Here is a 26234-nt window from a genome sequence, read left to right as displayed (position 1 = left end):
TCTTGAAGCAGAATGTTCATGATGAAGAAAAGCGCATCCACTTAAATAAGAATTCACATTCTTTCTGTTCCCAGAAGGCTTCCGCCACAGTTTGTTAGTCAGCTTGCTTGGTGTTTTTTAAACCCTCCTTGAAGGACACAGAACAGCCCCACTCTGCTGAGTCCTGGCCATCATGCCAAGCTTTCTGTTGGAGCTCACTTTGCTACCATCTATTTACTTCAGCACAGGTCCCAGGTGCTTTAGGTAGTTTTGGCTTAAGCCTGAACAGCAAATGAGAAGAGACAGCTGCCTCTCTGCAGGAACTCTTCTCACTGGTGACCCTGCAGGCTGAGCTGGCAGAGCTATCCAGACTGTATAAGAAGGCTGCTCTACAAAACAGCCTGATAAAACTCTATTCACGTATTAACAGGAGTAAAATATTCACTTCAGATCAGGAAGGATTGTATTTTTTGATGAAGGAACAGGTTCTGTGCTTGAGCAGATAGTTTTATAACATTTTAAAGCTGACCTAACATGCCTACCTTGGTTTAAAATAAAAAGGCAGCCTGATTCCTTTCGCCAAGAAGTTAACTCTGCCAAGAAAGAGGGCCTGAAGACTGAAATAAACTCACTTTAACAGGACTGAAAGGGAACAGATCTTCTCTTCAAAAGCCTTGTATGCAGGGGCACTCAGGGGGTTGCTAAAGTAAAAACAGCATACAACAATATCTGCAAGAAAGCTTAATACAATCTTCTGAACCTATAAACTCTAAACAATATGAAAAGTGTCCATGGAACACCAGAGCTGCTAAATATTAAAACAAACAAGTACAAATTGGTAACACTTACCTACATTGCCAGTGATAAATTTGTCACTACTGTGCTACAACACAAGCTTAATATACAGGTTGTTTTTCCAAACGAAAACCACAGAACCAAGTTGATACAGAAGGTGAGGGAGAAGGGGAGACAATAAATAACAAGGCACAAAAACCTCTCTTGCTGCAACCCTGTAAGGCACCACTGTGCAAATGTGAAACCATCAAAACCTGTAGTGGAGAAATTCTAAATGTGTTTAAATGACTGGATAATGTATTTTAAAGATGACACTATGCTCATATCTTTGGGAATAAAAAGACTTACGAACCTTTATTTACACTTATAGGCTTTTAAAAAACAAATTAGTGAAACGGGTGAACTAACACTCAAATACAGGAGTCACAGTTAACTTCTCCCAGACAGCTTCACAAGTGCAACTTGATCATGACCTGTACTGGCCTTGTTAATAGAGCCCTAGATCCAATATGGTGCAGAGGAAAGTGCTGCCAATTATGTCAAATTGTGCATGGCACACCAGTAATTTTAACAAAACAGACTTCAAAACAGACTTCAGGGATTAGGATAAGAACTTGTAACCAAAAATTATTTAAATCCAGAGATAAAAGGTCAGTAGCATTAATCTAACATCATACCTAGAGATCTTAATACCCAAAGTTATAATTTATACCTCTGTTTAAGACCTGGACACCAGCACTTTTCTTCCCTATTCTGGTCTGCTCAGAAAATCCATCAGGTAACAAACTTCAGCAAAAACCTTCTCCCTCACTAGAAGGTTACAGATACATAATTAAGCTTATAAACTGTACGTTTCCCCCCCCCCCTTTTTTTTTTTCTTATGTCCCATCATCTCTACTGCATCCTGCTAGAAGAAGTTTTTGTCCTCTCTCCAAGTCCATAAAAGTCTCCAGACTGTACTGAAATTACTTATAATATGCACAGGTTGGACAAGTCTTTACAAGATGAGAAGGGTGTTTCACTAAAAACTAAAATTTTCTTCTAAGGAAAGATTTAGGAGGCACTCAGTTTCTCATGAGCTTTGGACACATGGATGACTTTTTTTTTTGTACTTGGGAACAATGTCAGTAGACTATACTTCCAAAACTTCCACTTCCATTCCTGCAACTTGAACAACTGCACAGTACACAGTAAACAATCGGAATAAACCTGACAATTCAGTTACTGGCTAAGGTTTGTTTTCTTACATGACACGTTTTACTCTTTTTACTCTACACTTAAAATACCTTGCCACAAATTAAAACATTTAAGGTCAGACACAACCTACAGCTTCAATGATGCTCTATCTGCTGAGCTGCCAGAGAAGAAAATCAGGCTAATTATATAATTTTAAACAACAGAGGAACTGGAAGAAAGAAAGTCTTCAGCGATAAGTTAACATTCAGGTAGCAATTTGCCAAAAGGCTGCGCCAGCTCAGGCATGCTTCATTCCTTTTATTCAGTCCTGTTTTAAGGAAATAACATTTTGAGCAAATACAATGTAAACAGAGCCAGGTAAACTGCAATAGTAAAGGACAACAATCTCATTGATCTGACAGGTTTAAGGCCAACTATTTATGATTTGAAACATATCATAATTTTCCATGGCACTTAATACACTCACACTTAGTACTGGGTGGCATTAAACATGGGTATACATATTCATATCATACGCAATATATACACGTAGCTTCAGTTCCTAAAATAGAAAGTTCAAGTTTTCTTGCCCAAATAAAATCAATCTGTGAAAGATCACCTGTGTTTTCCTATAGTGAATAAAGTAATATTACTGTTTTAACCAATTTAGTGCAAACTGACTTAAGTCCAAAGACATACCATTCCTTGATTTTTAGTCACCACTTACCAAATGCCCCTATTTCTTTTAAAACACAACTACACTTTTTTTCTTAAAAGAACAGCAAACACTTGACAACTAGCATGCTGTTCTAGTCTACGTTAACAAAACTTGCCGATATACAAGTCATGTTTTGGTCATGCAGCACAGAGCCATCCTCAAAATAATCCATCTCTTCATTCAAACAGTCTAGAAGAGGAGCACAGTGCTGGATTTTAATTAGCAGGTCATCCTGGCCACTCCGTACTCCAAGCTGACTACAGCAGGCTCAGCTTTCGAGAACTCTGCCACAAATTCACTGTAGCGATTGTCTGCTGTGTTGCTGCCCTCTATAGTTCTTACAGCATCATTCACAGGGATCAGTGGCTGCTCCTTCTGGAAGGATGGAGGGGTCTTCAGTGCCACAGGTGCAGGATGAGCAGACTGCTGATGTTCCTTCACAGGGACTGCACTTGACTGCCCATTTCTCTGCTTTATTTTCTGAAACATAAAGAACAGTTACTAACAGAGAGCATGACTGCTTTGCTGATAATATTCTCCTTTGAAAGGAAGTGAATCCACTTCTTTTGCTGGCCAGCTCAGCATCTGCAAAACCCTGTATTACTTACCCCAGGTTAGATATGTAACAGTATTATTAAATATTAGGCCACTGGAGAAGACATTTTCCCCCAGTTTACAGCAGATGCTACAAGCACTGTATGCTTAGAATTTGCAGCTGAGCAGAAGGCAGACAGGTTGCCTGACAATGTCCATAGAAGAAAGGTTCTTCTAGGCTTGCCCCTTGTTTGGTTACTATCAAGATGGGAATACTTCCTACAGTACAGGCAGAGGAAGACAGGCTTTGGTACTATCAGCAAGCAGGGAGCTTGCAGCATACCATGAGTCCCTTAAAGACAAAGAGCAGTTTCATACCTAAGCCCTTATGTCCTTCCCAAAAACGTTCTAAAAGACTTTTCCTTTAGATTTGAAAAATGCCAATACAGTTTGTTCAAATGCAGATTATACTAAAAGATGTCAACTAGAAAGCAGGACTGGAGAAAGGGACCCATTAACCTGCAAGCATTCAGTAACAAAAGAGGAAAGATTTGGATGAAGGGTTGGGGTTTTTGGCTTTTTTTTATAAATTTAAACAATCTCACCCAGTAACTGGGAGCTTGATCTAGTTAACTGAACTGATTTTTTTGTGGATGTGTTTGTGCTTTATTAGAACTAAGACTGAGCGCAGAAGACTTTGGTGTTTCTTGACACCAACTTTTTGAAGACGGAAACAGCAGTAGGAAGGTCTACATCAAGATTTCAAATGACTACATCTCTTCATCACTCAAGTGAGAAATGTGGGCTCAGGTGAAGTTAACACACTGGAACGAGGTTCTAGAAAACTCAAAAATGAAACTTCACTTTACATCTTGCTTCATCTTGAGTTTTCTCATTTTGCTGCTTCAATTGTAGAAAAAATTTTAAATATACAATTAAGATTTGAAACAGTTTAAGTGACCTGCATTAGTTACAGTAGGATCAGTTTATGAAAATCTTTCCTCCTAGAAAAGCTATACTTCCCTCCTCCCTCCCTCCCCCATCACCACATACAGGAGTTGTGTTACCATTTCTAGCCACACAAAGAAGTAAAACTAATAGTTAGAAAACTTGTGCATTTCTTAAAAGGTATTAGTCTGAAGTTTCAGCACCTTAACTGACTGTAATAAAGCATCAATTAAAAGCCACTGATCAAGTCATACTAGAATCAAGTGAGATACACTGTTCAGTCTTTCCTGGCTGTTTACTCTAGCCCTAGTAGAAGTCACTTGCAGAAATCTGATCTCTGGATTTAGCCCTGTCTTCAAATAAGCATGAGGGTATATACCCCATCATTATGGTGACTTACAACAGCACGCACCTGCATATGAAGTTAAAAGAAGGACAATACTTACTGCTTCCATTTTAGTAGCTCTAATGGAAATAAAAGATTTTCAGACTCCTTGGACTAGCAACACAGCTGTAGCTATGATGGGTACCTTGTTATCCAAGATAAGTTTCACATAAATCTAATCTACAGTAAGCCATCTTCAGTAATGCTGTGATAGTAGGAGCACTTTTACATAATACAGTCCATCAGTAAAGCAAAATAAATTGTGCCTAAGAGCAAAATATTGGCTGTATAGTCTGGCATTCAGCATGGAAGCACACAGTAAAAGTCAAAGTCAACATTACATAGAATAAGTGCTAGGCCATACAGCAGTGACATTCATGGGAAGGCTGGCAGCATTACTGCAGACTATAAATGTGAATTTGAGGAACAAGTCACAAGTACAGACACTTATTTTGTAATACTTACAGCTTCCAGTTCTTTAATGTCTTCTTCCAGTTGTTTGTTTTGTTCACTCATGTTCATTATAAGATTGAACACACATTGCCTGGGATGCATACTTCGATCAAACTGATGGTACATATTTCTCCAAAACCTGAAGGAAGCAGACAGTTTTAACTATGCAGGATAAAGACAAAATTGAAGAAGAGATACTGTATATAATTTAAACTTACTTAAAATTGAATGATACTGTATTAGGCTCCAAAAGAGTTAGTTCTGGAGAGAAGTCTGCATTATACAGAGGATTCTGATATTTCTTTCGTTCATCCAGAAGGAACGGCCACAAGGAATATGTCTTCTCTCTTAATCTTAAAGCAAGAAGAGATCAGGGTCAACACTGACTGCAAGCAAAAAACAGAAGCTGCTCAACTCAGCATAATAAATCAACCTGAACATTTTTTTTAAAGTTACCAGAAATACTTATAAATCTTGAATTAAAAGCTCTTCATAAAAATAATTTCTTCCTGCCATAAGCTAATGTTGGACAGGACTATCAGATTTAGAAGTACTACTGCCTATGCTGGGTAAGTTTTGCCTAGTTGCAGTAAATGCTTTCAAAATACAGCTGGAGACAAAGATGAATGGAGGAAAACTTTAAAGATGTTTTCCAGCTGAAAGTATTAGCAAACATCCTATTAATACTTCTAACTGACAGTAATTAGTCTTGAGAAGGCAAGAATTTTAAGGTTACCTAAAAATAGACCGGGGGAAGGAATAGAGTGATACTTCCAGACTTAAGCTTACCTATTCTTCGGGAGGGGAAGAAAAAAAACCAAAAACAAAACCAGAAAACCCCAAACCACACAAAACAGAGGGATAAAGAAGCCTTAACTTTCCCCATGAAAAATGAGCATGGAATTTTCTCCCACAATTAGAAAGACTGTCTTCAGTGTGCAAAAGCACAAGCAGCACTGCTGTCCCCTGATGCAGTGCAACATCATTTTCAGTACTACCAATCCTGTCTCTGTTTCTATTCAGACCCTAAAATGAAGAATATCCACAGGAGTCCTTAGTCTGCCAGAATAAACAAAAGACATATTACAATGTCTGCTTACTTGAGTTCTTCTCGCTCTTTTTGGCAGTTTCCAAGGAAGTTACCAAACTGGCATGAATGGACATGTTCATGGATCTGAAGGAGGAACGCTTCATTGTACTCAAAGGCTTGTGGAAACTGCTCAGTCAGATTCCACACGCTTTCTAAAAACTGGGTGAACACTGGCGAGATCTCCTTTGGATCACCATCCAACTGACAACACCTAAAAAAGATTCCATAAACGTATTGAAACTGGTTTAAGTTCAAAAATCAAAAAAGTCTTAGTTGCACTTGTTTTTAAAGGACAGCACATTAATTTGACACTAGCTTTGGTTTGAAGATTAAGCACCTAACTATAAGAACCCATGCAATATTTTTTTTTTAATTAGAAATCAGTTTACATTTGACCTATTTTTCTGACTTGTAAGTAATCACATATCTGTATTCAGTACAGAAGAGCAACATAAGACACTTAAGTTCCTTTGTGTCTATTACTTCCATAGTCAATATTTGGAGTATACCAGCTAAAAGCAAATTAATAAGCAGTAAATAGCAGCAAGGCTATTGTCATCGCTGCTGACAGGCGGATCAAGGGAAAACAGAATTCTTAACATACAGGCCTTCTAAAGGTAGGTGTGACTTCATCATTAAAAGTAAACATAAATGCAAACTCATCTTTAAAGATTTCAAAACTAAGTGGTTTATATTGCCTAAAGAGCCAGGACGTGGCTTTAGATTGGTTTTGCACTGTCTGTGCATCCATGCAGATCTAGCTGCAGTTATTGACATCCGTGAGTGAGGCACGAAGAGCACTAAAAATTTATGTCTATAATATAAATCAATTATCCAATAGGTATGTATTCAAATAGCCATACACAAAGCGCATTGTTTACCGAAAATAGCTGACTCATTGCAAAACTTCTAACAACACTGCAGTAGTTTAACAGCTACAAGTTAGCTATTCTTTTTAAGAATACTTCATTCAGTTCACTATATCCATTTTACTGTATTGGAAGAATGAACTACCTGTCAGAGAACTTGTGCCCAAAAGAGATCCAGTCTTTCTCTATCAAGACCTAGAGGGTAAAAACAAACAAAGTCTCATGTAAAATGTTACCCAACCTTACCTCTGTAGTATTAACCCCACCAACTATCGATATATTGTATTTTAAATGCAAGTCAAACTACAGTAGGAGCAACTATTTATCACTTTGTACTTCCTTTATTTTCTTGGAAGTCTTTCACAAGAGATTCTCAAAGCATGTTTCTAAAACTAGTAAAAAAACATTAGCTCATTGACAATCAGATAACTGCTGTTAAGCCAGGCTCACTTTAAGCATACTACTATTGTATGACTGCAGAAACAGATTGTCAACCAACTTGCAAAAAACCTGCAAAGTACAGGAAAAATTAATATTGCATTCCTGCTGTCATAGTTTCTGTAAATCCACACAAAATAATCTTTGTAAGACTTTATAGCAGTAAGCTTGTTAATATCAACACTAATTTGTTTTATCACTTCAGTCACAGTATCAAGCACCAAAAGGAACACAGGACTGCCTGCCCATTGCAGAAGTCTCCCCAGAAATCTAACTTTAGACAGTGAGGACTAAAAACCAAAAAGGTGAAATTACTTCCCTAAAGATGACACACGACCTCTCATTGTTCGTAAGAAATGAATCCTCTTCTAATTCCTCCTCAACTTCACTTTATTTGCTTGTAATATTTGTGGCAGTTCATTCTAACCAATACATAGGACTAAGTTTAGGCACTATCTTTCAGGAGTTCCTCTAGCACCTCGTATTGCCACTGCAGAACACAGTTCATCTTCCTACTCCAGAATTTGGAATAATTATACTGAAATTCCTCCCCCTCTCTAGAAAGATGAAGACATTTAGATTGCTTCAATATCTTCAGGTCTCTGTCACTGAGGGAGTAATCATTTTTAGATTTTAATAAGGTTGATTTTGAGACAAGTGATAAAAGCAAAGAGCTCCTATAATTTTGTTCATCTGCTATCTCACAGAAGTACTCTGGAAGCATAGGTAAGGGGCTGTTTTGGATACAAAAGGAAATAATTGCAACATTTCTACAGGGTACCTAAAGCAATCCAGTGGTTTTATTTCAGTTTTTTAGATTTTAAATAAATGGTTCTTCACAGTAGCAAAGTATTTTTAAAAGAAAGATCAATCAGTATACTGCGAATCTTAATACTTGTAACTACAAAAAACAAGCCTCAGTATGTTTACCTGCTCACTTTCACACTCAAACATTTAACATCCTTTATTTACCAAGGAACAACTCAAGAATGCAACAGCTAGCTTACCATGAATCCTTTGATTGTTCTGTAATAGGAATCTAGTAAGAGAGCTCCTAGTGAACAAACTTGGGAAGTCCTATCCCAGCCATCTGAGCAGTGCACTAATACGCTCGCGCTCTCAACTGCTATTGCCTGTGAAACAGAGGTGTTTCTTAGTGAATGTTTAATTATAGACAGAAGTCAAAATTTAGTAGATAAATAAAAAAAGCTACATTTACCCCAAACTCACAGCATAGCCCATTTTATTTCACAAAGCCAGAAAAATGTTTCTTATGAGGAAAGGATTTGATCCTATTGAAAAGCTAAGAGCTTCTCTCCATGGAAGTAGAGAAAATTCCTTATAAAGAAAAGAAATTCCACTACCACTTTGGCACAAGGTAACAAGAACATCTACGGTGCTTCCCAGGTCTCTTTCCATCCCTTACGAAGCTAAGCTTGTAAAAACCCTTTGCAATGCCTACTATGAGGAAGTAGACTACACATTACAGACCAAACAGGTTAAAAAATAAACCAACACAAACACACCACCAAAAATACCCACATGTTCATCATTATACTACACAAAAGTTACGGACTAGGAAATGCTTATTAGCTTTGGCTAAGAATTCAAATCCTGTTACTCCAATTGGTTTTGAGGGTCATCTTCAGGAGAATCATCCACTTTTAACTCAGGTTAACTCCTTGTTATTTCACCTAGTAAAAACCAAAGATGCAGGGTTTTTTCTTCACCCAGCTCCCCTCAGGTCAAGCCCTTGGCTTCACAGGTGCCTGGCAAAGGCAGCTGCTCCTCCGAATTCTTCATAAACAGTCCCATTTCCTTGCCAGATGAAGTCAGCACAGCCACAGTTTGGCTTTGCTGCAATTAGTGCCCCAAGAGTTGTGTTCTCCAGGGTACACTAAATAGTTCGCTCCATCCACCTCCAAACTGGCTACACTGTTCATAAATCCCTAAAAGAACCAGGGAATCCCTTAATCTCCCAGTAAGGTAACCAAAGAGCATCCAGGAAGTCCCAAAACATTAGCTGGCATATTTAACATCTCCAGTCATCAGAAACACATAATACTTAAAACAGCATATCAGAAGTATCAGTGTATACTAAGCATCTCCTTCCAAAAACATCAATTGCAGAAGTTTACACCTTACATAATATTAAGTGTAATTCTGCCTGGTAGCAAACGAACTTGCCATCAAACAAAACAGCAGCATACAAGTTACCTTGACTAAGAAGACAGCAGCATCCAACACAGCTTTGATATGACGCAACCATCCAGAATTCTCCAAGCCAGACAAAAAGTCATTGACAGACAAACCCTTCGTGCCACTGACTGAAAGAAACCAAGAGTTAGAAAGCTTTAAGCAGTTGCAGCTACCTATAGCCTGCAATGGAGAAAGAAGAAGAATTGTATATTGTTTCTAAAGCTTTATGCTTCAAGTTGATTAGAACCCTTTCAGGAAATCACCACTGAAGTGGTTGCGAGAGGGGTACTACCAAGCGTCCTGCATCCAAAATTCAATTCTGTAGAACTACAGTAATCGTGCATGACAAGAGTAAGATCTTTGTCTTTCTGACAAAGTAACATTCAAAGTAAATACACTAGTTATCTATCCCCAAGAGGGAGCCTTACCGAGGAGGGCAATGTAAATGCCAAAAGCTTACCAGAAATACTTCAAAATTACAACTACCAGCAGGAAGTAGCTGCATCCAGACACAGTTCAGAGTAGTCAGACTGCCAGAGTTTCATCACCTTCACTATGCTGCTTAGGAGAATAAAGTGAGTGCAGTACAAGGACATGGTGATGAACTGAAAGCCACCGACATTTTGTCTACCTCCAGAATTGACATACTCCAGTTCTGACTCTGATCTCTACCATTCTTCCCTAGTACACTTTGATCCTGTAACAGTAACACTGATTGAGAGGGCAGGGAAGAACTCAAGTTAAAGGAAAGCTGCCTTGCAGCGTAACAGCAAGATGTGTAGAGGTAGACTGAAAGTTTCTCACACAGCCACTTATCAATTCACAAGTGAGACAGATAACCTGGTTCTTGTATGATTTGGAGTAGCAACTCACACAGTTACTTTAATGTCCAAACAGGACAAACTTCTGGCAACTAAAAAAAAAAAAAAAAGAAAGAAAGAAGTATTCACTGGCTGATACAGCTTCAGCTATGTGGGATTCTGAGAGAGGATACCCAAGGAGGTTGCCATCTACAGAAATACCACCCCCTGCCACAGTAGAAGCCTACTTTCTACCCAGCTAGTGGGCCCCAAATGAAAATAAAAAGGCTCTGTAGCTGAAAACTATCAGTGGGGATCTTCCTACAGCAGTTCCAAAAGAATCTTTTTCTCTGACTATGGGAGGAAGTGCCTCAGTGGGGAAAACAGACAACAAAATTCACCAAGCCATTCTGTGACAGTTTCATGTTCAATCAAGTCCCCTGATGTAACAAAGGCTATGAACTCTTAAACCACTGCCTCACAGAGCTTTCCTATATCTGCACTACACATTTCTCAGCTTTCAGCCATACAAGCATTGGTATATTCCCCATGGCTCAGGAAGAGTCATAATGGCAATTGCTGCTGAATGCTATAACAAAGACAGGCTTCCCAATAAGTGTCACAGCACCTTTTCTAAAGCCTGTAGATCTTTGTCATTTAGAAAACAAGCTAGAACACCATAACACAATGAAGTAACAAAACATCAAGAAACCCCTGGATACAAGACCTAATTTTAAAGGTTAGTCTCTAAATATCAGTAAAAGCAGCAAAAGCTATGCTAGCTTTCCCTGGTCTTTGAAAGAGATAGCACTGTTAGGCAAGAGTTCTGCTTCTGAAAGGTCTATCACATGGAAGAAATCAGCTGAGAACTAATTAATCCTTTCAGCTAGCTCACACTGTCTCTACACCAGTGGTTCCATACACCTCTTCAATCACAACAGTACACAAACAGGCCCCACCACTGCATGGTAAAGGAAAGAAACTAAAAATATTCCAATTTCTGTAAAGTCAAACATCTGCAGGGAAGGGGTTGGACAGACAAGGCAATGTCTAAAGGCACTATTCATGGCTGCTTACCCCTACATTCTGTGGCTTATCATTTAAAGCACAAACTTTCAGCTAGAAAATTAACAGGCTTCCAGCCCTCAGTTTTTTTTCACCCAGATACTGCTGTCAAAATCTGCTTTTGATCAGAATTTTCAGCTTGGTAGAAATATTTCACCATTGGTATTTCCCTGTTCTAGCTAGATTTCTATATTTTTATTAACTAAGGCAGAGATAAGAACACATACATTGAACCCAGAGAGTTACTCTCCATTTCTGTGAACGAGGACAAACATTTTTATACTATTTAGTGATGAAATAAAGAAATTGCATTGACACTGCTTTAACACTTATTTTTTTAGCATATGATTTCTAGCCCCTTATGGTTCCTAAAAGGGTCAAAAATTATTTATGGTAACACTAAGGTGTTTAGCTACTTCACAATGGCTATCATTCAAGATAGTTTTGGCTATATGGATCCCATCATAAACACACGCCCTGCATGCATGTGAGCCCCAAAACCTCAACGTTCCAGTGCTTGATTGTCCTTATACACACTACTAGCAATGCATCAGGCAGCAGTTCAAGAGGAGACTAGAACCTGCAGACTGCAGCACAGTGGGTTGGGGGCAGAGGTTGTTTTTAATGACTAAACAAACCCACCCAAACAACCCCATCTCCCATACACACACCCCAAATAACCCAGAAAAAAAACACTCTTAGTTAAGACACTTCCATCATCAAAATATATGCAGCAGACCACAGCAGCCATTATTGAGCCTTTTCTTCAAATACTTTCTGCAGAAATGCTGTTTCCTGACATACGCAAAACCTTTTGGTTATCAGAGTTCAATCTTTTCTGACATGTAGTACTATATTTTTGAATATATAAAAAGTGGACTTTATACTTAATGCCACAACCACAAATTTAGTCTATGTGAAGATTCTTCCATTAGGGTTGGATAGGTGGGCAGTCTGCCCATCGGGGGAGCAGAGTCATGTCCACACTGAAGAAAACTATTTTGGAAGAGTTTTGTTTCACTGCATACAAGATAGTTAAAAACCAGCTGAATCCAAGATGAAGAATAGACAGTAAATCCTCCTAGCATGCTCCACGGTGTAGTCCCACCACAAAAGGATGTTGGGAAGGATTATGTCTTGCATTCTGCTTGCAAATGGAATCGTTAGATTCTGAAGGACATCAGAAAGGCAGACCAACAGTCTCCTAGCAGTACATGTGCCAAAGAATGAATAACAGTTGTTCGTTATAAATAAAACTGAGGACAGTCCCAGTTACAATCGCTCTTGAAAGAACAGGGTCATTGGTATCACATCCCTGATTTGACAACATTCATTTCAGCACATCCAGGGGAAGCTGGTACACAGAAGTTAAATGTTTTTTTCCTCATTTTAAGCTATGAGCCATTTTCATAGCATTTCCTTCCTGATCACCCCACTCAGGGCATTTCTACAGGGGTCTGAAGAGTAAATTATTGGGTACCTCCCTAAATTTTAAGGGTCCTTCCTACCCCTAAAGATGCTTCTACTTCTAGACTGGCATTCAGCAAAACTCTAGTAAATTATACAGACTCAGAGGTAGAACAACTGTGTTCATTTACCCCAAAGCCTGACCTAGAGAACAGGTACAAACATTACTCATGATTTTGTTTCCATCGAATTTAAATAAACCAATCCTCCACACAAGGAAAAACTAAAACATATTCCATCCTTAATGAAAGCTACAGAAAGATGCTTGGTAAGCACTGTTGGTAGGATGCTAAGTGAAATGGAAGGAACATGAAGTCTGAAGTTTAACTGCGTGATACACACACTTCTGCATCAGACATTATTACACAGGAGGAAGCCTCTTTAAAAAAAAAATAATCAAGATTTATTAACTAGTTTTCTGGAACTGAAGAAGATATTAGCAAAAGAAAGAGGGATTATCCTGAACTTAAAAACTGAAGTTCAGGCTCATGCTGCTCATCTTTCCCTTCAACAAAGTACATGCAGGAATAACCACAAAAATACATATTCTCAAAGCTCAGTAGTATTCCATACAGAGTGCCTGAAGAATAGATTAGTAGCAGATACAGGCTCAGTTAGAGTGAAGTAAGACTACATCACTAGTCTGTAAGATTTCTTGACCAATGTAGATAGAATGTCTTCATCAAAATAGGCTTCCATACAAGTGTAAACCTTCCCCATGACCAGAAGTATTTGTGTAATTCTACAAGGCAAGCACCTATATATGTATCATTTGTCAGTGGCAGAAGTCAGGCTTCCACACCTGTACTCTAATCTCAGTATTAACACTCCACAAAGTGTCTTAGATTTGCTTTCACATGTCTACTTAAATAAAATATTAACAGAATTATTTAATAGACTTCTACCTCTCCATTTTCACCACCAGGCAGCGGTATGGCAAAGTGCTTCACTTTCCCCCCCTGCCCCCCTTTCTACAAGCACTCTGAGATGTACCTACAAGCACAGAAGCGGCTCATCAGCCCAAAGAGTTCAAGTTTTGTACAGACCATATGCTCATTGTGAATTCTGTGGAACTAAGTGCTCCTTGAAGAATCGGTATTCTATATATGAAAATGTATGCACAGACACACACTATTTTGTGCATTTATATTACACATGTGTGTATACATGCATGTACACTTGGAAAACACAGAAGTCTTTCCCACAAGCCATTGACATACTCATCAAGATCACCCAAGATACATGTGCTACTCAATTTTTTTCAAAGTAACTCCATTCATTGGGTTTACAGTTTAAAGCTAAAGGTTTAAGGTAATTCGTTACGATAGAGCACAGCAAACTGGTAATAAACAGAGCTGGGATAAAATATAGAAATAGCAATACAGTTTAAGCTATCATTAAAGACTTCAAAAAATATTTTCATATATGCTATTATAGTACAATTAGAACATACCTTCCAGAAGTTTTTGTAAGCTGGATCTCATTACGTGAATATTTTCAATGCCAACAAACTGGAACCTAATGTTAGAGTAGTTGTCTTCATTCTCATAGCCCTTCCCAGCAGCTCTGTTTGCCATTGCATTAAGCTTAAAAAAAGCAAAATAAAGATACTGAAAACCAGTACTTCAAATAAAAATCTCAAATAAAGGAAAAAAAAAAAAAGTCATGCAATTTCAATGGAATACTCTGGGGAAAAAACAACACTCAAGAGCACACACTACAAACAGATTCTAATAAATTAACAGTTAGTGGCAAATCAGCTTGAAGGCATTCAAGTGTAAGAAATGCATGGTACATAAAAAGTAACATATTTAGAGCTGACATATCTGAATAATGCATTTAATTTAATAACTTCCTATTCTCTCCTCCATATTCCCACCAACACACCTTTACTTATTTCCAAACATTTCTGAGCAAAGATGCTACAAAGCAATTAACCTAAAAAGGAAAGAGTAAGACTCAGACTTAACCATACATGCACTTTCAAGGCAGCCTAAAAAGTGTCAGGTTTGGGGGTGAGAAGCTGATAAATTGCTGCAGCTATAAAAATCACAACTACAAAAAACCCAGTTGGCTCAGTTGCAGTCTGTCAGGCTGACCTACTACTGAACCCTGCTCAAAATAAGTGCAGATCCTACAGTGTAGGTTTTTCACTTTACATCCTTGTTTTCCAGCTCCTATGTTCAGAGATTTGAGTGAAATCAATACCAATTTAAATGCAGATAGTGTAAAAAGTGAAACTCACCCCACACATTCCAACACAGGTCAAAACCCCAACATAATTCAATTTAATTAGACAGTGATGAAGTATGACCTCAGAATGCTACAACATGATTTTCCCTATTTCTTCCTGGTTAAGACAGACAGCAATAGCAGTTTTCACAGAATATTTACACAGAACACAGTACTCCCTCCCATTTAAAAAAAAACAACCACACAAACAACCAAAACAGCTCACCACGTCATTAATGACTTGGATCCCACTCAACTATTCACTTAACTACACTTTAAAATGCACCTCCCCAAAAGTTCACTAGCATATTCAGTGAATTCTAGCCGAGTCCTGAGAGGATTTCAACTTCTTTAAGAAAGCAAGTAATTAAACACCTGAATACAGAGGCCTAACCTTACCTTTCAAGAACATTTTTGCCCAGGATAGAGTCAACTGAATTTTTCAGAATTACACTGTATCCCTGTAATCTCATGGTCAGGAAAAGAAGCTAGTCTGTAGAACCTGAAGTACATACCTTCGGCCTGGTGTCCATGACATACATGTAGCGATTTGAAGGATTTGCTTTACTGATGGCTTGTAACATGTGTTCATCTTCCAGGCACCTAGCACTGAAACCTGAGAGAGGTTGACTGCATCTGCAAATTGCAGCCTACCATAGAAAACAAAGAATAAGTTAGCATCAGTTTAATACCTGTAGTTGCAATGCTTTGCATAATTCTAAGACACTGAAACAAATTGTTTCATTCAGCAGATAACAGCACAAAACTGAAGAAAGTTTAGGTGTTCAACTTCTTAAGCACATCCCTTGCAGACCTTCAAACACAGTACCTACAACTTAAATCTAAAGGTTTATCAAAACATTTTGTCGGACTCATCTATATGGGCAAGATACCAGTTTACATAATGGACTTTCCCCAAGCATAAGCTCCAAAAAAAAAGTACAGGCTGGAAAGAATACACTTTAGGAAAGCAAGTTACTCTCCTGGTATGAAATGAATTATGGTTAGTTTTACTACTGTATGTACAATTTTATTATTGCAAGTACAATGTTATCATCTGATAGAATATATCATTGAAAATTACATTTCATAAGGTATCAGGTGCATCTTCCAAATAGTAATAATCTTCAAATGCATCTAGTAGCTTAACACTCATCTTTCATAAATTCTTCAACTCAGCAAGGTGACAATGTGACAATCCTTCTCTCCCTTCCAAGATACCCCCTAGCCAAGATACAGATGCTGCTTCACACCACTCTCTAACAAACCCTGCCAGTTCTTATTTCTCATCCTCTAGTTCTTTTTACCTTGCAAATTCCTCCTTAAAGAACCAGTTCTATTCTCTTGGTGTGGTTTTTTGCAAAGTGCATTTTGACCTAACAGATTTTATTCTTGATGTATCAAGGAAGACAGTTCACTTGACAAAAAGCCATCTTCAGTTATCTTAAGGTCAGTTTCTGAAAGCTTTAAGAGATTCAACTGATTATCAACTGATAACTTAAGGATTTCTTTTAAACTGGCTTAGCTTAAATCAGCATCCTGTTAGACACCACTAGTGTCAGCTGTATTTAACGTTATCATAGGTTATGCCATTCTCATACAAGACACTGTACTTACCTCCTTACCTACCCTGAACTACTGCTAAGTGTTGAGAAATAATTTTCAGTACATCTGCATTAAGAGGAAGACACACTATACCTCTTTATTTTTATGATAATATGACAACACTGGGAATCTTCCTTTGCTTCTGAACTTGGAGCTACCAACAATTATGGGCTTGCTTGCAGTTCTGGGAACATAAAGTTCTCTAGGATAAGTTTCACAAATCTGAAAGACACAGATACACAAGAATTTTATGTATAAAGCACAAAGCCTATACTAGTTTTATGGCATCCAGTTTGAGAGATGTTAGGTGAAATAAGAGAAAGGACAAATGTTAACATGTTTCTCTATATACACATAAATAGCTCAGAAGAGGAGAAAAGCCATCAATAAAGAAGTACAAACTGGTGTCCAAGCACTGCTATGCTAGCATTCACATCTCAAGAATGTGACTCTTCAGTAGAAATGCTCAGAATGCATTTCAAATAAAATATTGAAATTCCCCTCATTTTTTGTATTTACAGGCTACAAAGCAAGATGAAATCTAATCTGGGAATCAGCTGCACCACCACAGCCATTGTGTCCCACAGTCAACATCGCAAATGCTGAAGTAGAATCTTTCTCAGTTAAGAGAGATAACAGAGCTGAAAAGCAAACAGAATTGCTGGAGCTGGGCTTCAAACAGGTCAGTACACTGTAGAAACAATCCCAAAGAACACATACATCCATGCACACACTCTCTCAATGAGGCCTTGGAAGAAAACTTCAATTAGAAAGTTGTGAGATTGCACGCTGATTAAGGAGTTAACCCTTCCCGCCTGCAAGTTTTTGCTTATGCTGCAAGCCAAGTGGTTTCATAGTATTAGACTGTTCTATAGGACTAGAGTCAGAGGATAAAGCAGAAACAGATGCAGAGCAAAACATGTTTCCATTACAACACTCACCTTATAATCACGATTTGCATCGGACAACTGCCAGTTAGCATTTGGCACTCCCATTCTCTTATATTCTTCTGCTAGATCAATAAGCTGCCAACCTTTGACTTGCTCAGATTCATTTTGTTTTGGATTATAGGAGAAGGCATACAGTTCCTCATATTTCGCTAAAAAGTAAAGAATAAGACTACGTAATAAGTTGTCCTCAAAAATGTCTGAGTAGAGAAAGGTAGCACAGTTGAAATTGCCTGAATTGTAGAGAAAGTTTCAGGCTTCAAGGTTTTCAGAAGCAAGACTAAAATAGATAGTTGACAGTCTTGTAATATTTATTCTGCAGCTATCATACAGTTAACTGACAATTATAGATACTTTGTTAAAGTTAGGTTATGAGAGCTTTCTTGAGTGTGCTTAACCTGTTTCAGCAGAGACATTTCTAAATCCGTAAGTGCAAAGCACAGGTCACAAAATGAAGACCGAAAATTAAACAAGGCAAAAGGCAGAATTATTAGAAGACTTCATAAGAGCTAAAAGAACAAACAATTTTTGGAGGTAAGAACAGAATCTTACTTCTACTGACCTTTAAAAGCAGTAAGTGTTAAAGCTTCCTTTAAAGCAAAAAAGCTTTCAAAATGTTTTATGTTTTTCCTAATACACTATTCACATATCACAGATGACAACATTTTACATCATTCTAAACACAAAGCAGAAAACGCAAGAGACCATAGTAGGTGACAGCAGTCTCTTGTAAAGCTGAATTGGTAGTGCTATTTCGCATCAAAACTTCAGCTTTATTTTTGAAATTGTATGAAATCAGTAACAAGTTAGTATTTGCTTAGTAGCATTTTATCTATAGAACACACCAATTAAGAGAGACTACATACATTTATATTCACAATTTCAGGCATAACACCAGAAATGCAAAAAAAACCCAGGAATCTTACATTCTGTTAGTCAATATCAATAACCTACAGAAGCCAGACAACACATCTTCTGAATTTGTATGCGGATTAATACTTAATCATTAACATTCATAATGCACCTTTCAAAAAAAAAAGCTATGGATTTTTTTTGCGCCCCCCCCCCCCCCAATCCAGGCATATACTGCAAAGTCTTTTACAGTTAGAAGTATTACCTGTTCTTGACAGCTGAAGTAAAGAATTATAAATGTCATGACAATCTCTCTCTCTGGGAACGACAAAGTGAACTATCCTGAAATTCTTGCACTGGATGACAAGGGGGCAGCCAGAAGTAGTCAAGGGAAGTTTTTCCACTGCAGCAATGTGGTGATGTAGTATCTGTGGCACACAAGAACTCACAGCATAAGTACACTGATGAAAAAATGAGAACTGCATGCTATTTACAAGAGCAGATATAAAACATTAAGTGATGCTGAATACAGATTTTGACTAATTTTGTCAATCATTTAGTTAGAAATAAATCTAGAAGAAGAAATTTAAGACTAGCGTTTTGGTCAGGATACCATAATTTGTCAAAATTTAATTATTCTCTTCCCTCATATTTTGAGGTGTTAACTAATGTTTGTAAGGAACAGTAAATATCCTTCTAAATGCAAAAGCAATAAGTAAAACTCCACTGCGGTTGTTCAGTCCTCTTTTATAACTTTGCTAACTGACAAGCATACATCTAATTAGGCAGGATCCAAACAGGATTTATTTTTAAGGATCTACAGGAACATACTTCAGAATTTTCAGACAAAATAAAGCACGTCAGAGAAAGCAACTCAATCTATAAGAGATACAGAAGACGCTGAAGATCTTAGAATTCCAGTATTTAACACATACAGAATGAACAAGAGGTAAGAAAAACATCTCCTGTATTACCCACTGTGTTATGTAGCCATGACAGTCTCTCAGCTAAATGCCTTTCAACCACTTTAACAGAAGACTGTCACAGTAATGAATATACAAAAGCCGTCCATAGTTTTATCTGTGTGGCAAATCTACACAAAATTTAGGAAAATACATGGTAAAGTAACAGCTGTTCAACCATGGGAAGAAAGCCACATATACATTATCTCAACTGAACAAGATGTTCTTAATAGCATTTCAATTACCTCACTGAAGCAATCATCTCCTCTTAAATATTGATCAGAATTAGAAAGGCACCTAAAAACTATGCTGCCAAATATGCATTTACAAAGAGACTGTATCTTGGAGACATTATCACAATTATACTTGGTACTTGCATTATCATCAGATAAATGCAATACTCAAGAGTATAGGTTCAGTTTCCCCAAAATGAAACCTTTTAACGTAGTGCACGGGGAGACACAAGTAATGCTTCTGAATCACATTCTTCCCAATTACCTATTTTGTATGAAATGAAAACAGTATGGTTTATACAAAATTGTACATAGTATCCAAGAACAAGTCATGGAAAAATAACTTTTCTTGAAAGCACCGTGAAGCATCTAGTCAGATAACCAGTATACAGGATTAAGGGTTATCCAGAAAAATCCACCTACAGAAAAAATAATTAACCACACCCAAGGAAATGAGATTTCATCCTGGAGGATGATAGACTTAAGGCACTGAACTTAGTCAGGCAGCTGGGCTACAGTGGAAGCCAGAACTTGATGTCCACAAATGTGCCACCAGGGCGTTGAGCAGAAAAACTAATGGCAATTACAGTACTAACCAACTTTGTACAACATTGGTACTGGTTACCAAGAAGCTGCAACCCCTTCTGTATCCTTTTATTCTGGAGATGAACACTTGGGAAGACACAACTCCTTACCACTCTAAAAAAAGGGCATGGCATCTTCAATATTTCACCAAAGCCTAGAACTTCGGATTTCACTGTCTCATTTAACCTAGGCCAGATCTAAATACAAGGTAAGTTAACACAAGAACTTTAAACCTCATGCTTAAACTATCTAGCAGTCTCCCACTCCTGCCTCTGAACTGCAGTGCCAGTCAGTTATTTAAAGAAAACCACCACACATTCACGCCAGAATACAAGTGAAGACCATAGAAGAAATTACAGCAGCTTGAAGAAAAGTGGACATTTTCAATATTACCTGACTTCAATTGCAGCAGTGTCATGCAAATCATTAACTTATTATGATACCATGAACAAGGAGAGCGTTAGGAGTGACTTAAATGAACATTTTAGTAAACAAATTCAACCTTAGATCAGGAAGAACAAATGCATCTGGAGAACCTATGCTTTTGAGCCACAAGCATTCATTACCCTTACCCATGTCTCTCTCTGGCTTGAATCTATGAATAACAGATGAGTTGCTGTAAGGTACAGAGTTCCCATCAATGACTTATTGCTCGTGCTGAACCGATCTAGTAATTTCACTTGCTCTACCTGTAAGAAAAAAGGGGAGGAGGAGACAAAATTTAGTTCTTGCTTTTTGCAGAAAGCAAAATCCTAACTTTGCAAAAGCTCTGCCAGTTTGTGCAATAACTCTGAAAAGGAAAGCATAACACGAGGCTATTCCAGCCAAACTATTAAGAACACAATCGTGGTCACATAAGCTTTGAGTAGACTGACTAGTTAGAATATCCTGCTTCAATACAAAAGTGCATAATGAAGGCACAATGCCAAGATCATCAGAATACTTACCCCATATATACATAACTACTATGCTTATTTACTAGTAAAAGAGACCAGGATATCAAGTTTAAAAAAAGAATAATTAAGAAAAATTAATTACTAAGCTTTTAGACTGCTTCCCCAAAACAGAGCAAACTCACTAACAATTTCCTGTTATTGAGATGCCAGCACTGAATTAACAGCTGATCTCAGCAACATGCTTCATTGGCTGTCTGCAGACTCAAAGCCATAAAGATTATGTCCTCCTGACTTCAATTTTAGATATCTACTGTCTTTTATATCATCCCCAACCGTAAAAATCTAGATCATCACAGCCTTGCTTCGTAGTCAAAATAAATTCTAGTGAAATAAAAGCATTATACTAATAATTATAACAGTCTCCTAGAAATTCAAGGACTGTGCTTGCATTTGAAGCAGGTATTTCAAGCTTGAGTCTTGCAAGGGCAAATTTCTCCTCCTGGTATCCCATCAACATTGTTATCTCAATCCTATGCAAAATATTTCAAAAGAAAGTGACTTCTAGATAGCCTGCATTTTATCTGCTGCTCATAATTTCACAGGCTCCACAGTTTGCTTTATTTGAAGCAAACATTACACGATTCTTTGTATGCAACAGGAAAGGAGCATGGCAAATGGCTTATCTCCATGCATTCCTCTATTTCTTGGCAGCACTGCATCATTAAGGCCAAGTTAAAGCTCTTATGCTTGAGGCTTGCTGCTACTGCCATTAAATGCATGGGAGAACTCCAAAAACTTCCACACCAGCAAGACCAGTACCCAATGAGGTGACTAGAAGAGACCACATCTACTGTGCTGACGTTAGGCCATTTTTAAATCATATGTACAAACTTATTTACCTACTAAAAGCACATATAAAACATTAAAAAAATTTCTCTTTTCAATTCAGGTATTTCTTATTATCTAGCAAGGCCTAATTTTGGTTTCGAAAGTTAGAAAAGCAAGTTAATGCATACAAAACAGAATGGAGGAAATGCAAATACCTACTAAAAGCCAGCGCTACTATGATGTTCTAGATTTCAGTTTAGAAAGCAAAGAAGATTGGAAGCTACATGCATCAATACCTCAAAATACATTATGCTGTAATCAGCAAGGTATCAATGCTCAGATACAGAGTAGCATAAATCAATATAGCATAGCCAAAGCACAGAATTCATTTTGGGCAGTTCTGCAGCAGTAACTGCTCAGGTACCTGGCACTGCACCTCCCCAGCAAATTAAGAAGCTCACAGAAACTGCTCCAGTTTTGTTCCAGCAACACAACCTGCAAAATCCTGGCATGTCAAGTTCCATTCTCCTCCATGTAACGAGGCAGCTATTCTCAAAGCTGTATTTCTATGTTTGATGAGGACAGGCATTAGTGCTCCAGCTTCCTCTTAATATAGGTGAAGTCTTCAAGAACTCTGAAAGCCAAGTTCTAGATATACTTTTCTTAAAGGCAACTGAAATGTAGTTTAGATTCAGCCTCCATAGATGACATGTTCATTGACCCAAGCCAGCTTTGATGGGTACTCAGCTAGATAAACACTTTTTAAAATTTATTTTAAAGTTTGGCAAATCCTTAGTTATGGAAAAACAAGCCGGTCATCAGTTTTGAAGAGAATTGGTTCAGATTAAGAGATGGAAGACTGCTATTGAGTTTTAGCACATCTGTAAGTAGAGATCATTTAAATAGTCAGAAATTATATTCTGACAGTAGCTAGCACTAACAAATTAGTGAGTTTTTAAACCAGTAAGAATTTGAACAGCTACCTCAATAATATAGAGTATTTACAGCAAAAGAGTCACCAGATAGTTTGTCAGGACCAGGAGTTACAGGTTAAAGGCAAAAAAAACCAAAAAGTATTTCAATAAAGCAGACAAGTTGGAACAGAAAGGAAGGCTGAAACTATACCTCTGAAGTCTTACATTTAAAAAGCTGAAGGATCAAATTAGAACAATTAAACCAAGACAAAAACAATTACAGTATATCATTCCAAGACTCTTATTTCAACTTTGTATGACATTCACTGATATTAAAAGTTTTCCCTTCCCCATTTAAGTCTCAGGCTTGCAAACATAAGTTTAGGATTTAGCAGTTAACCTAATCAAAACTTTCCATCTCCAGTAGAAAACCCATCAGTATTTTCACTAAAACAGATTTAACTTAAAATATACAGGCTGAAGAAATTCCAGTCTTTTCTACTACATTTTGCTTTAAAATATTTTTAAGGACACTTCAATTCCAAAGCTTCACTGCAAAACCACAATATTCTTACTTGTAATTTCCCCACCACCACCATTTATGACATATTGTGAACTGATTTTCATCATTCATGGCTATTTGAGTATATATTCTCAGACAGAAGTGATTTTTAAGTTGACCTTACTTCTTTACTGAGCATAAATCTGTTGGACAGTTTAATTTCACAAAAAGCTACATTTTATTTCAGATAGCTATGCTGACAGTTCTAAGACAATTTTAACTTCAACATTTCCAGCAAACTGAAGTTTAAGGACAAATAAAACCTATTTCATCAACCTTCTCCTAGGGATGAAAGCTCCCCACACAGCAGTTACCTTGTGCAAGGCTGCACTGTTATTTCAATCTTATTCCACTATTACTTTAATAAAATAAATTCAAAAAAACCCTGAAGTGCTGTCAGATTAGAAAAAGTAGATATGTCTCAGAACAGTTGGAATGAGATCTAACTTGAACCTACACACGCACTGAACTTTTAAGGCCTACAGTGCAGACTATACTTTAGTTTTCTTGCTTCCTATAACTGTAATACTCAATTATTACCATCTAGCATATATGCACTTTAATCCACCTGGATATTCAATAAGCCAACAGCTTACAAAAAGCTAAGCGAGCATCACAATTATAACCAAAAACTCATGCTATTTCTAGCCATGACGTTGATATTTTTAGAACGGATAATTTTTTTTGGTATGAATTATAAAAATAATTGCTTCAAGTAGTAAGTCTTGTATCTTACAAGTTGTGTTCAGAGCTTGTTTCTCTCTTCCATTATATTGCTACATGAAGTATTCTTTCCCCAGCAGGGGCCCAAAACCATGCAGAAACACACTCACTTGCTGATGCAGACAAGTCAGTGACCTGCAGCCTCTCTAGTCTCAATTTCACATTGAAACGGCTACTCAGATCATCAAGACACTTTGGTTTTAGTCTAGTTTTTATTTTGAAATTAGTTATTGACTGTAACAATACAATATTAAGTTCCCAAACAAGGATTTTCAGGTTTATAAGTAAACAGGCTGATAAAGAAACCTTATCTTCAATCTGTCAGCTTGGTGCAAGATTATTTCATCCAGTAAAGTAAAGCATCACTAACAGTAGCTTCATCACAGACCTTCCTCCTGTTTCATATGCACAGATACAAATGTATACGAAAAATAAAACTAGGTATACATGTTTTATATAAAATTTATATAAGCTATTACAAAAAGAAAGCGCCTGTTACCTTTATATAATTATTGGTTATAAACGTACTATTTGCAGCTGAAATATGACCACTCCTTTTCTCCACACATCTATAAATCTAGTTTAAAGTCAGACTGCCAGGTTAGGCAGCTAATCGCTTGACAGTTTCCAGCGCCCAACAGAGAGGGCAGTCTTTTCAGAAGCCCTTGCAGTCAGGGTTGATGAGCAAGATAAGAAAAATACTGTCAGAAATTTAATTCTATAAAAGCTGTGACTTAAAAACTTACTCAAAAATTATTTACAAAAAAGAAGAAAGACTCATGGGGTTTTTTTTCATCTTTATTATAGAGAAAGGACAACCTACCAAACTAAAAATAGAAAAAAAAATCAGAAGAGTCTAAAGCCTTAATTGCAGCTTAGCCAATTTTTTAATAGCCTAACACATTGCATATATATCGATAGCTTGCGTTCCTAACAACGCACACCAGAGTCTTTAAAAGGAAGAAAAAAACCAAACAAAACACCAATACTTGTTTTCACAACCGATTTGCCCCCAAAGCTAGGAAAAACTGCACGGAACCACATACCGACTACAGACAACAACGGCAGCCCCCTCCCAGCTGCCTTCCTCTGCTCCCCACCCCACACCACAGGCCCCGTTACGCCACGAGAATTTTTAGCTCTTCCCCTTGTTAACGAGACGGTACATTCCGGCTAGGCCCCACCGGGGCAGCACGCACCGAGCTCCCCGCGGGAGCTTTCACCCCTTCCAGCCCCCTCGGCTCGGAGGACACCCCGGGAGCGGCGGGGCAGGGGGACACGCACCCGGGCCGGGCTGCCCCCACCGGAGCCCAGGGACACTCCAAACACCACGGACCGTCCCAATACCCCTCCCAGGAAAGCAACAGCTACAAAACAGAAGAAGAACAACAACGCCCTCGCCCGCAGCTGACAGCGGCGGGGCCGGGACTCGCCGGGCCGAGCAGGCCGCCCGCCCGCCCCGCAGTTACCGGCGCGGCACCGGCAACGCCACCACTCCCCTGCCGACCGTCTCCCCCGCCGAGGCGACGCTCCAGCCGGCGAAGGAAGGCCGAAACCGAGGCGGAGGTACCTTGGTGGTGCGGATGTGCTCCATAGCGGCGCTCCCTCAGCTGCGGCCGCCGCCCGCTGTGGTACTGCTAGGCCGGGGCGGCCGTCACCTAGAAACGCTTCCGGGGCGGGGCGGGGCGGGGCGGCCGCTGGGGCGGGGCAAAGCCGGAGGTGACCGCCTGCAGCGCCCCCTGGCGGCAGGCGGAGGACAGGACGTTTTGGCCGCGCTGGCGAGCAACGCGCATGCGCGGTCCGGGGCGGGGATGGCTGAGGGGAGACGGCGTGAGGTGGTGGGCGGAGGGGGGAGCGGGTCTGGCTGTGTCCCGCAGGGCTCCAGGGGTTCTCTGTGAGATTCGGGGGAGAGGAAGGGGCTGTGGGTGCTGTGCTGGGGGCTACGGAGCTCAGTGGTGGCCGTGAAGCCTCGCCAGGCA

The 26234-nt window shown here is 38.6% G+C and overlaps 1 protein-coding gene across 3 annotated transcripts; it reads right to left on the bottom strand.

Moving 5' to 3' along the window:
• Positions 1 to 1101: 1101 nt before the first annotated feature.
• On the bottom strand, positions 1102 to 25937 carry MTMR6 (myotubularin related protein 6). 3 transcript variants are annotated; one of them, XM_075050713.1, is made up of 15 exons: positions 25826 to 25886; positions 22481 to 22690; positions 20905 to 21021; positions 18818 to 18980; positions 17695 to 17852; positions 16847 to 16975; positions 15664 to 15798; positions 14370 to 14502; positions 9603 to 9712; positions 8393 to 8518; positions 7093 to 7142; positions 6089 to 6289; positions 5207 to 5341; positions 5001 to 5127; positions 1102 to 3148 (listed from the first exon to the last, which is right to left on the bottom strand). In XM_075050713.1, exons 3-15 carry the CDS (start codon positions 20968 to 20970, stop codon positions 2888 to 2890), a joined length of 1794 nt encoding a protein of 597 aa, XP_074906814.1. In that variant the 5' UTR covers positions 20971 to 21021; positions 22481 to 22690; positions 25826 to 25886; the 3' UTR covers positions 1102 to 2887. The 3 variants fall into 3 exon arrangements, with proteins under 3 accessions (XP_074906814.1, XP_074906815.1, XP_074906812.1); XM_075050714.1 differs by having other exon boundaries at positions 22481 to 22551; positions 25826 to 25875; XM_075050711.1 differs by lacking the exon at positions 22481 to 22690 and having other exon boundaries at positions 25826 to 25937.
• Positions 25938 to 26234: the final 297 nt, after the last annotated feature.

The sequence above is a fragment of the Buteo buteo genome, chromosome 18, assembly GCF_964188355.1.
Source record: "Buteo buteo chromosome 18, bButBut1.hap1.1, whole genome shotgun sequence".
NCBI classification, from domain to species: Eukaryota; Metazoa; Chordata; class Aves; order Accipitriformes; family Accipitridae; genus Buteo; species Buteo buteo.
Note: the sequence above shows the minus strand (reverse complement) of the source record. Positions and strands in the feature narration are given on the sequence as shown.